We start from the raw sequence: 12,915 nt of genomic DNA on the forward strand, positions 1-12,915 counted from the left end.
ACAGTTTATAGTAGGGACAAATAACTGTGTCCAACTGGCTTATGTACAGAGCTGTTGCTTGGGAAAGCAGCAGTATTGACTGCTGCTTTCCAAAATGTTTGCTGTGGGCTCGTAGCCTGAAGCAACATGTCTACTAGGAAACTCTGCCATCTTTATAAGCATTCTGCTGAGTGGAAAATATTTTTGCATTCCCTAATGCAGACAGAAACAACAAACTGATCTTGACCTGACCAGCTTGATTGGTGAATGGAAAGAAAAACTTCTCCTCCACTGCAAACTACAATTCAAGGTGAATTACCAGAATTACCAAAGTAGAACAAATTCGAACATGTCTGTCAGATAAGAGCTGTTGTTGAAACACATACTATTGACTAAACACACAGCAGACTAATAGATTAGTGATAAGCAGAATAATGAAATCCAAAGCAATGACACAGAGGGAAAGATGAACAGGATGCAGGTAACTCCAAACACGATGCATTACCTGATGTTAGGGATGTTTATATATGAACAAGAAGTGAAGCTCAGAGGCTGACAGTTTTTATGTGCAAAAGTGCTGCAAGGTAATGTAAAGTGGTACTTCAATCTGTTATTAAGAGGGGGATAAAGGAAGTGGATTTCAATGCATACACTATACAGGACAGATATGTGCTGATGTAAATAAAGGCGCTCAGATAGCATCTTTTTCTTTGAAACTTAATAAAGCTGATCTCTTTGTACTGAGTTCAATGCAATTATTATTCAGTGATGTGAGAACAGTAATCTGAAACAGAGGGAGAGACTGAGAAAGCGACATTGCAAGGAGGAGTGCGTGTGTGTGTGTGTTTGGGCGCGCGTGTGTGTGTGTGTGTGTGTTCTCACCCTGTATCCAAGGTCCTCTTGTAAGTCACTGGATGTAGCGCTGATATTGGACTGCCATACTGTCTCTTTCACACTGCAGCCATACATGAACACATTTTTCTTCCTGGAATGACCGTGGTAGTCACAAAACACCTGTGCATAGATGCCCACACACACACACACACACACACACACACACACACACACACACACACACACACACACACACACACACACACACACACACACACACACACACACACACACACACACACACACACACACACAGAGGAAAAAGAGGGAGGAGAAGATTAAGATTAGGAAGCATATTGCAGTAAACCAAAATTGGCTTTATTTTCTCTTCCTCTATTTTTATAGGCTTGTTTAGATGGGTATGTAAAAATAATGCCCAAAGTACAAATAAACAGGAACAGATACTATATCTCAAATTAATTAACTGTATCTTCATCAAATGAACAGCAGTGTTACTGCTCAATCTCAGAACCTACTACTGGATTGCCTGACCACAATAAAGCCTCTGGGGGCAACGGCCAATATTTCAGGAGACTTGGAGTAGCCAGCAGATATCCGGGCCAAGATTTCCTCCACTGTGTACCAAACATTATTCACAGTAGGGATGGGCATCTTAAGAGATTTCCATATTTGAGCCACTGTGTTAAATTATTATTGAGTATTTAAGGACTCGATGGTAGACAGATGGTAGCCAATGCATTTCAGCCAGTTAATTCCACTTCTTTTGCTCTCTACACAGACTGTTCACCTGCATGCAATGAAAGCCCACAAAAACGTGATTGGTCAGTACTACTCAGAATGCAATTAAAGACCAGAGACCAGAACGTTCCTGATACCAAAATCCTATTGCCTACAGATTATACACGCATATGCAGTTTATAAAGATTACTGCTCATATATCTAAAAAGACATGTTCTCAAGTCTCTTTTCAAAAAGCAGCCTCTCATTGCTTTGTGCTTTGTGTTGTAAAGTCATCACCTTTTATACAGTAAAAAAAATCTCCCATAAAAGCAATATTCCATTATATCTAACTTGCTGACACACAGTTTAGTCCAGAGGCCAAGCAGGCTGTTGTTTATGGAAACTGAATTAATGTCTTAAAACTAATATGGTGATTTATGGATGTGAAATTTAGTGGACATGCAGCCAAACAGACTTTGCAGCTGAACAGGAGAAATAGCACCAACGTTAATAAGACGCTAGGAGGGACTCTTTATTCTTCCCACATGACAGATGATGCAGCAAAGTGCAAAATGCCCCCAAAGTAATTTAAGTCCAGTTAATTAGAGGTCATACCAGCGGTGCCCTTTGTATGTGTGCAAGGTACTGCAGCAGGCTCTTAGTGTGGTAGATGGTGGGGTGGAGCTCAGGATTGGGGTTCTGCCACTGGCGATTCAAATCCTCTCCACTCAGAGAACAACGATGACTACAGCAGAAAGGAGACGGCATAAGAGGGGAAGGATACAGAGTGGAGGAGAGAAGAAGAGCAACAGCTGGAGAATTCTTCAAGACAAGATTTTGTGTGTGTTAATAAAAATAAAGCTGTGACCAACGTGCAGGCCCAGGATCAGCAGATGTATGCATCTACTTGAAAGCTGTGAGTGCGTGTTCATTTCTTTTGAGACTCCTTTTACTTACTTTCCATTTACAACACCATCGGGGTTGAGCATGGGGACGATCTTGAAGATGTAAGCCTCTCTCAGGCTGGCTGCCAGTGGGCTGGTGCCCATCAGGAACTCCAGGGTACCCTTCATTACCCAGCTGGCGTTGGTCTCTCCAGGGTGCACTCTGGCTGACAGAAAGATCAACGGACGATTCCCTGAAGATTACGAAGAAAGGAGAGCACAGCACAAACACAAACAGAGTGGTGAGAAAGAGAAACAGTTTCTTCCATTTAAAGTTTCCACAGCTGAGAAACAGCATCAGTGAACCACTGTGGATGGAAAACTTATTTGGGAAGCACTGCCATTCATCATATTCACCCTAATGGTCTTACAAGCATTAGAGAGAACAACATATTTTATTTCTGTCAGTCATTGCTGAGATACTTACAAAACATTTTTGAGAATTATCCAAGAGCCAAACATAAGGAATCACAAAGCTTTTACAAAGGTTCTGAGAATCTCTCACTAACTAAAATTACTATAAAATAATCATTTGTGAAAATAATTTAAGTGCTCAGTTTGCTAAAAAAAATAGATGAGATGTGGTTGGAAACTCAAAAAGGCTGGTAAGAGGGACCCCCAAGATCAGCAGTTCTATTTAAACCATCTATAGTGCATGGTGCAAGTGCATTTAGGGCATGACCAACTCTACTTTTTTTTCTAGTTAAACAGCACGTAATCAAGATTTTAACCCATCAGACGGTCATCTCCCATTCCCTTCAAAAACCAGGCGCTCCTACACCTGACACACTGCTATTTATACAACGTTTTTTTGCAATTTGGAGAAGCGAACACTTTTTCCGCTTTTATTAGGTGTAGGGCAATTGTGCAATAATCTTGTATAGCACTTTATAGCACTTTAGTGTCATTATCATTGTAGAGCATCCATGAAATTTAGGGTATTGTGCTTGGGGTGTATGGACTGGTGGGGATACTGTGGGTTAATTGTAGTCAGATTGTATGTGTGTGTGATCGCGTCGCCTGTGTTCTCTTGTTGTAATGTTTGGATCCAGGGAGGATACAGTGTGTTAATTGTAGTTTGACTGTATATTTGTATGGCCATGTGGCCTGGGTCTCTCGTTTATTCCAGACAAATTTCTCCTAAGGGAGACAATAAAGGCTAATCTTATCTTATCTTACAGGTTTTACAGTTTTTCCAGGATATAGAAAATTCCTGCAGCTGACATTGTTTTTTTCTCAGTTACGAGAGTGATGGTGAGCAAATAAAAGACACATGCACACAGACCCACAGTGATGTACTTACTAAACTGACAGATGTGATCATTGGAGTTGGACTCTGGCATGGCAGTGATTGTGAGAAGAGGGCAGCTGTTTCCCCCCAGAGTTTGACACAGGACGTCCTGTCTCAGGTAGATCTGAGGTGTCCTCAAAGCCTCCAGTTTGGACAGGTGCATCTGATAATGACAGAACAAAAAATAACAGTTTTTACATTTTGCATTACAGTAAAATTTCCATTTAAGCCCCCATCCCTCCTAGGCCCTCAACATTTGACTGCTATATTGTTGCACTAGCTGTTTATTAGGCCATTTTGTGATTAAATGACTCAGACTGAGATTCGTTATTGTGGCTTGTATTATAAGCAATTCTGCATAGTCACTCTAGGTAAAGGCAGACAAAACGTAATTATAAAAACATAACTATTGACATAATGAGTGCACAGTAGTTTGAGAGCACAGTAGTAATCTGAGCTCACATTTGAAGGACGTATAAATGATACAACAAGAGAACATAAACTAAACTCTATCAAGAGGCAGCTGCATCTGGGGTCACACTGGGGGTTTGGGAGGTTTGGCAGCAGGAGAATAGAGTAATAATTACTGTACGAGGTAAGAGTTTGCTGTAAAATGTCAGGAGCAAAACCATTACAACCAAACAATATGGTCAAGAGGAGGGCAGAGATATGTACAATACTAAATGCTAATGTTCTCTGCAATACAGGCAACAATGATATTGTAATACTACCTTGAGAGTGGAGTATGTATATGGGTAATGATAGGCAAAGTAGCAGACATCATCCTTATGGCTGAAGCTTGTGCTGAAGGTCATTGTATAATAGGACTTTCCCTTCTGACCACCAGCAGCAATGGAACTCCTTGCAAAGTGATTTCTACGGAGAAGGACGAACATTTCATGAGTAGATGTCACTAAATAAAAGACTCGTAACACATTCACACAATGGCCACTTTATAAGTTACACCTGTACAACCTATTGCAATTCAGTACAACAACATTTGCCATGAATTCTACCTAGTTTATAATGTTGGACGATTATCTATATACATTGTACACATTCTTCATATTTCATGCTGTGAATAATATTTTTGCACATTCCTGCACAAACTGTGCAGCTTTTATATTTGTTATTGCACATTTATGTTTTTGCTTTTATTATTTTCTCTTGTTAAGTTTATCATTTTGCCCAATAATATTAAGTCAAATTAAATATATATGAAAACCTACTCAGCAAGTCTGATTCTGATGTTAATTTTGGGTGATATTCTCAGAAATGTGTGAATTCAAATAAGAGTTTACTGACAAGATTAAAGACTAAAGGGACAGAGATATTTTCCTCTAACCTTTTGTGCTATTTATTAATCTGAACTGTTTTGGTGTGAATGTTGGCCATAGAGATGTCTGCCTTCACTTGAATATTATGGAAGTAGTTGGCAATAGTAGTTTTTCCAACAGTATTTCTTTTGCCACTTTGAGCACCACAAAATGAGTGCCATCTAGTCTGATTATTTTTTAAGAGTATGCAGACATCTCTATGGCTGATATCTCAAACACTCAAACTCAAACCAAAACCATCAAGACCGACAAACAGCACAAAATTTAATAGTAGGAACTAAAATATGTGCTTTTGATTTTGGATTGAACTATCCCTTTAGGATGGTGTTGTACTGGTCTGGACTACATTTTAGTGATATGTGTTTCTAACATTCTATCTCTCTAATGTTTGTTATGACAATGTCTAAACACTGAAACTAAACCCTAAAATTGAACATTATAGGCATCATAGAAAAAGACTTTATGGCAAAACAATTGCATTGAAGTGCCTAAGATTGTCCATGTCCATTTTATATAATGGCCACTAATTGTATGTACCATGGTATATGCACTGCTTTTTGTAAATATGTGAAACATTTGAGAAGAAAGGGTGTGTCATCATTTTCCCTCTAAACGTTGCCCTTCCAAATGATGCTTCAAAAATGTTGCAGCACTGAGAACATTAATAACTTTGTCAGTGTAGCAAGCTGTTAACTAGTCAAACTTTACTGCTACTGTATATAAAACGTATAAATATTCTAGGTAATAAATAAACTACAGCACAGTAGCTGCGATATGGCACAACTGGTATGCTGCATGAAAACTGTGCTCTTGCCTCATATACCTGTGGCAGTTCTCAAAAGTAAGTTTTTGCACCTACTTGTAGTAACAGATGTCCATTCCGGTCCTGACCCAGCGAGGCCGGCCACTGATCGCCTCCTGCACAGAGTACATCAGCACCTGCATGCCTGCACGCACACAAGGAGAAAGACAAACACACTAAAGCTAAGAATGTGCACTGATGCTCAGCAATCTCAGAAAGACTAACTGTAGCTCAACAGGCCTTAAAATGTAATGCACTCTTATTGAATGTAATATTTACAACAACATACAAATCTTCTTTACTTCAAATGGAGAAGGACAAACATTTGGGTGTTTGGTTTTATCCAGATGTTTTTGTGCATCTCACCGTAGTTGAACTGGCTGTTTGACTTCTCGGAGTTGATGATGTTGAAACGGTAGGTTGTTCCAATGCGCATGCCGCTCACCTCGAAGTAGAACCACTGGTGGTAATGATTACTGTTGATGTCTGAATTCAGCACAAGGTCATACTCATATCTACAAAAACACCACAACGTAAACCGTAAATGTGGACCCAAGCACCATCAACCATAAACAATACAGAACTTACACTTTGATCTAATGTCTGAGAAAAAAATGAGGTAAGAAGTACGTTGAATATAGTTGGGCACGGCTTTAAATGTTATCAATGTCATAGTGTCATAAAAGACAATTTAATGTATACTGCACATCTTACTGTAGAACACATACTAATTTTCCTGTTGCTGATATGATAATAAATACTTACTTCCTAATCTGAACTGCCTTCCTGAGGTTGCCAGACTCAAACTGAGAGTTGAACTTCAGTGATTCACCATCGTCTTCGATCACAGGACAACTGAAACACAACGAAATGGGGATGACAGATTGAACTAATCAGCGATGTGAATGTCAAAGCTCTTGTCATTATCAGAAAAGCAAAAACTGTAGCTTTTGTCAGAATTTTAGCTCTATTTAGCCTTTAAAGTATGAAGTGTTTTAGGTAAGCAGACTCAGTAAGAGGGACTCACCTGGGAATGTCCAGGTCATAAACTACTTTATCCACGATATCATTAGGGTGAATCAACCTCTCGATGTCCTGGAATATCTTTGACCTACAGGATGAGACCCAAAAACAAAATCATAATTAACATAGTGGATGGACCAATATATCTGTCTTTAAAAACATTGTTCATTAATGAGGATGAATGGAATAAACTATAGGAAATGCCTGTTCCCACCACCATGACCTTATTTACACAGCAAAATTGAACATATAAACCACAACTGACATTTAGACTGAAAAGCCAATTTGGACTGCCATGCAAAACCCCAGAATGTAACCACATGATTGCATCTACATTATTTTCTCAAATTGTGCCTGGAAATTTGACTCACAACTTGTCCTCGGAAAAAGCGTTACTAAAACATCACTATTACGGAGGCTCCAAAAGGTCTGTATGGAGCCCCACAAATCAGCACTCTATCTGAAGGGTATGTCAAAGATTTTGACAAGTTTCAAATTATTTTAAATCAAAACTTTTTGCTTAAATCTGGGTACATTTAATCTTTCTGGCAAGAAAAATACTACAGTACACTGCAGTTGTGTGCGCTGTTTTCATAGTTTATGCTGTCTGTTGCTTATTTCTTTTTCTTGTCTTTCTTTCTTTGCATGAGAACTGAGCTACAATGGCTATAATAATAGAGTATCAAAGTATCAATTAATAGGCCTGTTTCTCATGTTGAGAGGTTGGAGAGTCGGCCTGTGTGCCTTATTTTCGTGTTCTCATACTGAAATAAAGCTGGGTGACGTACATTCAGATGGATGGATGTTGTGTAATGATAACTCACGTTTGAAAAAGGATCAGCTAATTTCCCCTTTGTAGTTTTATTTTATTCCTAGCTTTTGTAATCTGGGTACATCTGTGTAATCTGTGTGCAGATTGTATGCTATTTTTTTCTGTAAACTACAATTTTCATAAAAATGCCTCACCTCTGTACACCATAAACTCTCTCCTGAAGGGGCTCCCTATATGTTGGGGCTACATGGCCGAAGTAGTCTGGGTAGGCCACTTCAGCGTACTGGGGTACGGAGCATGTTCCCTTCACCATCTCCACGTAAAGGTCGGGGTCATGCAGCGGGAGGAGCAGCGCCGTGTCTGGCACCTCCAGAACTGCTCCTTCCCCTCCCTCATCCTCTGCTCCCTCTGAGCCACAGTCTGAACCCCAGTTACTGCCTCCTCCTCCAACACGACGAGCAGCGATGCCCCCCAAGAGCAGAGGAGACTGTATATGTCTTGTGGCATTGACTGGGGATCCCTCTTGCTTGACTCCCCTTCCTCCTTCTTCTCCTGTATTCAGTGGTCTCTCCTCTTCGAGAGAGACACACTCCAACACATGTGCAAGATCCTGTTCTAACTTATGCCCCTGAGAAGGAGGCCTGACGAGGGAGGACAATGTCGTATGTGTGTCGGGGGAAGGAATGTGGGCCTCCTCTTTTTTGTCTTGGTCCTTGTTGAGGTGTATGGCATCCAGTTCTAGAGGTGTTAGAGGAGTAGGGGGAGCAGGAGTGGGCGCAGAGGGCGATGGCAGGGTGTGTTGTCCTTTTGTAAGGTTGCAATCCCCCTGAGAGCTCGATGTGGGGACATGCTTTGGGGACAGGGCTTGAGCTGTGGGCACGATGATTGGGCGAGTAGATCGAGTTGAGGCTGATGATGAGGAGAGAGATGATGATGATGTGGTAGAGGCACTCTTTGAGGATTCAAAGTTATAACCCTGTAGGATTAAGATAAATCAATCAGAAGAAAAGAACAAAAAATAATTGTGTTAGAGAAAACAAAACACCAAAGAACAACACACACTCCAAGTAATTAAACAAAATAAGGAAAAATGCATGGGAAAAGAAAAAAATGTGATTAAACGCAGTGCAATTATAATAATATAATGTTACAAATTAAGCCAAAATAAGAAGCCATGGAATTAAAAAAGAAAATAAAAATAAAGAAAATCAAGATAAATTTGATTGACCAGATTTTTCTCTGTTACCATATTGTTAAAAATGTATTTCTCCTAAAAAATCATTCTGAAACACAAGAGTGTTGCTAACATTGAGCCAAGAAGATCAAATTTAACAATCCATGTTAAAAAGATACCTAAATAATAGAGTTTTGTGCCAACACACTGTCTAACACAGTCATGAGCTTACTAATTAATACGCCAATCTACATGTTTTAAAATTGATAAGTTAAGTTTAAGTTATTTTTTACCCTGAAATCTTATCAACATGGGGACAAATTACTGACCTGGAAGTCTTCAGAAAGCTCCAAGAAGAACCTCTCATAGACCCTCAACTCCTCGAATGGACGACCGGGGCTCTTTTTGGGATGTAGCTTGTTTAGGTCCGTCTCTATGTCATCATTCTGATTCAAAAGACACAAAAGGAGCAAACTAAAACATCTAACTATAACACTTCAGACTGTGCGCTGTATAGCTGTATTTGTGCTATCATGAAATCTGTTGCTATCTTAGAAAAAAGAAACAGGAATACAAGGGGATAAAAGAACTGCAGCTAATGTGAAAATAAAAGTGACACAAAAACCCATTTATTTTGTGAATCTGCTTAATTTCAAGGGGATTTTGTCATGCTTGGAATCTGGGAGTGCCTTGCTGAAACAAGGTTTTGATTAAATCAGTAACTGTAAGTGCGTATCAGACATGGTTGACATGTTTGACAGAGTGATATGAGAGTGTCTGACATTGTCTGGTGAGTTGTTGAGTTATGACTGCCCTCTGCTGGTAATAAAGAGAACTGCAGAGGAAAGAATCAGTCCTCAAATCAGAAAAAAAAATCAAAAATACTTTATCGATCCCCAAGGGGACACTGTGGTTTGTTAAAGTCATTCTGATACAAAGCATAAAATTATATTAAGTAGAAATGAGTAACAACACAAAGTACGTAAAAATACAGAATAGACATCCAGTATAATTAAAACAACTAGCACTAGTATGTGAATATTTGGACATTTTAAATATGTATGTTTTTCTTTGTGTGTTAAGTGTCTAAAAATATAAAACAGAAATAGAAATACATTAATAATGAGAAACAATTAGCAAATTACATGATCTATAGAGATTCAGTGATAAACAATGAAAATGTCCCCAATATTAATAACCCTTTGCTAATGCAATGATTTAACCAAAAGTTCCTTTTATGAATTCTCATCATTTATGAGGGCCAATTATATTATAGGATTATACGAAATACTTTGTAAAGTTCGTTCATAATGCCAAAATGCTGTTAAAATGTTAAGTATGTAAATCACTCTGGCCTATACTCACTCTTAATAACACAACTTCCATACAGAAAAAAATATCTCAACATTTTGAACATCAGTGCAACACCTAATGTTGTGGTGTGAAATACTGTGTGTGCATGTGAGGGCTGACTATTACCACAGTGCCCTGATCCTTCTCATCCTCTTCATTCTCGGTTTCGTTCTCTGTGTCCGCATCTGTCTCCTCGTTATCGTCACTTTCATCCACCACATCATCCACTGTATACACACACACACACACACACACACACAAACACACACACAAACACACACATACACAAACACACACAAACACAAACACAAACACACACACATTATTAGTTGACTGTCATTAACATAAAAATTTACTTTTTTTTGCCCAAGCTGGGAGTTTATTGTTTTCCTAAGGTGTGCGTACGGCTGGCACATAACCAGACTGGTAGAATTCAACTGATTTCGGTCACTGAGTTTAATTGCTATGACAGCAACAGAGGAAATGTTAACAAAAAGATGTGAGCAGCCATGATTCAGAGATGAGTGAGAGATTTAAAGGACAGAAGAAATGTTGAGTTTATTTCTTCGTATACACTGAGCTGACTAGGACTGCGACCAATAATTATTTTAATTGTTGATCTGCTGATTAGTTTCTCAATTAATCGATTAGCTGTCGGTCTATAAAATGTCAGAAAATGGTGAAAAATGGCGATCCCAGAGGCCAAGCTGATGTCCTCAAATGTCTTGTTTTGTCCACAGCCCAAAGCTATTCAGTTTATTGTCAGAGAGGAGTAAAGAAACCAGAAAATATTCACATTTAAGAAAATGAAATGACTTAAACAGATTAATTGATCAATTTAGTTGGCAATTAATTTAACAGATGACAACTAATCGATTAATCGTTGCAGCTCTACTGGTGATCCCACTGACAAGTTGAAGCTGAAGCAGTAGGTTGTTGTGCTACACTGTTCTCCATGGCTGGGTTACTGACATCACTGTCATGTTTTAGTGAATATAGATGAGTCAACACAACTTTGCGCTAAGGCTGAGGCAATTATTGGGACGCTGTTTTCAATTAGAGCTGTCGAAGTTGTGGTGTATATCACAGTTTGATTTTGCACTCTCCAGGTAATTAACTAAAATGTCTAGACGTGTACATCATCAGGCAGATCAATTGAGCATAGCGCTACAGGAAGAGTAATATTTTGCTTGGACATGTTTTATTTTAGATCAGCTCAAGGGAAAAGCAAAGGAGATCAGTTCACTCGACAGCCTGTGGACGCAAGGACGCGAATTAGTTGAGTACAGTGCAACTACATGAATCTACTAGTGAGCAAGCAGGGATAAAGCATCTCTATTACACGTTTATTGCTAACACATGTCATGTGTTAGTTAAGTGAAGTTTTAGTATGACGTGAGGTGAATGAGAAAGCAGCAGTGAGTGAGTCTATGTATTCTGAGGATGGATTTTTGTCTTACGTACGTCTTACCCTTCTTTAAGGGCCTGTTGCAGAGCTGATGAGTTTTTCTCCCTGTAAGGCACATAGTGTGCAGCAGTGTTGCCATTAACCATTTATGATGTCCATGGAAGTAAGCATCATTGGTGTGTGTGTCTGTGTATTATGCATGTCTGTACTGCATAACTATTAATAAAAGGCGTGCACAAACACTACAATGCTAAGGCAGTCTCTAGTGACGTGTGTGTATGTTTGCGAGTGTGTCCTGTGTTCTCACCCCCAGGTGGCTGGCTGTACAGCTGTGCCACAGGCCCTGCAGCAGGTACATGTGGCAGCTGGTAGTGGAAGGCCGATTTGATGGTGGGCAGAGGCAGACGGTTCTTGGGAAAACATTTCCTCATGATCAGACTCGAAGTGTTGACAAGTGGATCCAATGTCCGAACTGGGAGACACTCCTAGAAATAAAACCACATAGAAAGTACAGAATAGGTGAGGGTGAGTGTGTCTGTGTAGTACAAACTGCATGTGTTGCACGCTTTAAATATTTGCCATATTTATGCCACATTCTCACTCACGGTGGATGAGTTGTAGAGGATCCTCATGCCATCAGCATCTATAAATGCTTTCCTGCCGAGTTTGATGTTGGTGATGTTCCTGAGGCAGACAAGCAGCCCTTTGCGAATCAGCATGTGGCGATGCCGTGTATCATTGCGATGCCAGTCCAGGTAAAGAGCCAGCAAGACAGGCACGTGGCCGCCATCCACTGCGCGGCGAGCATTCGTTTCTGCACAAAGAAAAGTAACAGGGAAGAGAGAAACCAGCGATCATTAGTGGATGAGGAGAGGCTTGAGAAAAGTAGAAAAAAGAAGTTGAGGTTAACTTGAAATCCAGGTTGATTGATCATTAACTCTGATTGCATCAGCAGAGAACAGAGAATCAGTCGGGGCTAGGCAAAGAGTTGGTGATGATAGAGGTTGAAGAAGCAGAAGAGGGCTTTACTACATGACACAAACACTAATGAAGGCTCACTACACTTCTGAAGAGTAAAACATCAGTGCTACAAAGCAAATTACTCACTGGATTTAAGCAGTGCTCCCAGAGCGTCCAGAGCTACCCTGTTGAATTAGAAACAAGGCAAATGGGTTAAATGGTCTGCTGGAAAAATGTCAATGACAGATTAAAAGTTAAAAAAAAAAAAAATCTGTCTGAAAGAGGACATGCAGCCTG

The 12,915-nt window shown here is 39.7% G+C and overlaps 1 protein-coding gene across 4 annotated transcripts in view; it reads right to left on the reverse strand.

The window, feature by feature from the left end:
• Positions 1–12,915, reverse strand: part of agtpbp1 (ATP/GTP binding carboxypeptidase 1) — a 52,033-nt gene that overhangs the window by 11,283 nt on the left and 27,835 nt on the right. For 3 of the 4 annotated variants that reach the window (XM_088076678.1, XM_042487648.2, XM_042487645.2), the window contains 16 exons: positions 12,766–12,803; positions 12,264–12,472; positions 11,966–12,143; positions 11,722–11,763; positions 10,377–10,477; positions 9,227–9,343; positions 7,918–8,699; positions 6,956–7,039; positions 6,694–6,783; positions 6,295–6,443; positions 5,986–6,073; positions 4,521–4,665; positions 3,802–3,952; positions 2,512–2,692; positions 2,170–2,299; positions 862–993 (listed from right to left, as the gene is read on the reverse strand). In XM_088076678.1, coding sequence (XP_087932804.1) covers positions 862–993; positions 2,170–2,299; positions 2,512–2,692; positions 3,802–3,952; positions 4,521–4,665; positions 5,986–6,073; positions 6,295–6,443; positions 6,694–6,783; positions 6,956–7,039; positions 7,918–8,699; positions 9,227–9,343; positions 10,377–10,477; positions 11,722–11,763; positions 11,966–12,143; positions 12,264–12,472; positions 12,766–12,803 — 2,617 coding nt within the window. The remainder of the gene's footprint in view (positions 1–861; positions 994–2,169; positions 2,300–2,511; positions 2,693–3,801; positions 3,953–4,520; positions 4,666–5,985; positions 6,074–6,294; positions 6,444–6,693; positions 6,784–6,955; positions 7,040–7,917; positions 8,700–9,226; positions 9,344–10,376; positions 10,478–11,721; positions 11,764–11,965; positions 12,144–12,263; positions 12,473–12,765; positions 12,804–12,915) is intronic. The other variant, XM_042487649.2, reaches the window with a different exon arrangement.

This window comes from Plectropomus leopardus, chromosome 4, assembly GCF_026936395.1.
Source record: "Plectropomus leopardus strain MGB_pleo_1.0 chromosome 4, ASM2693639v1, whole genome shotgun sequence".
In the NCBI taxonomy this organism is placed as follows: domain Eukaryota; kingdom Metazoa; phylum Chordata; class Actinopteri; order Perciformes; family Serranidae; genus Plectropomus; species Plectropomus leopardus.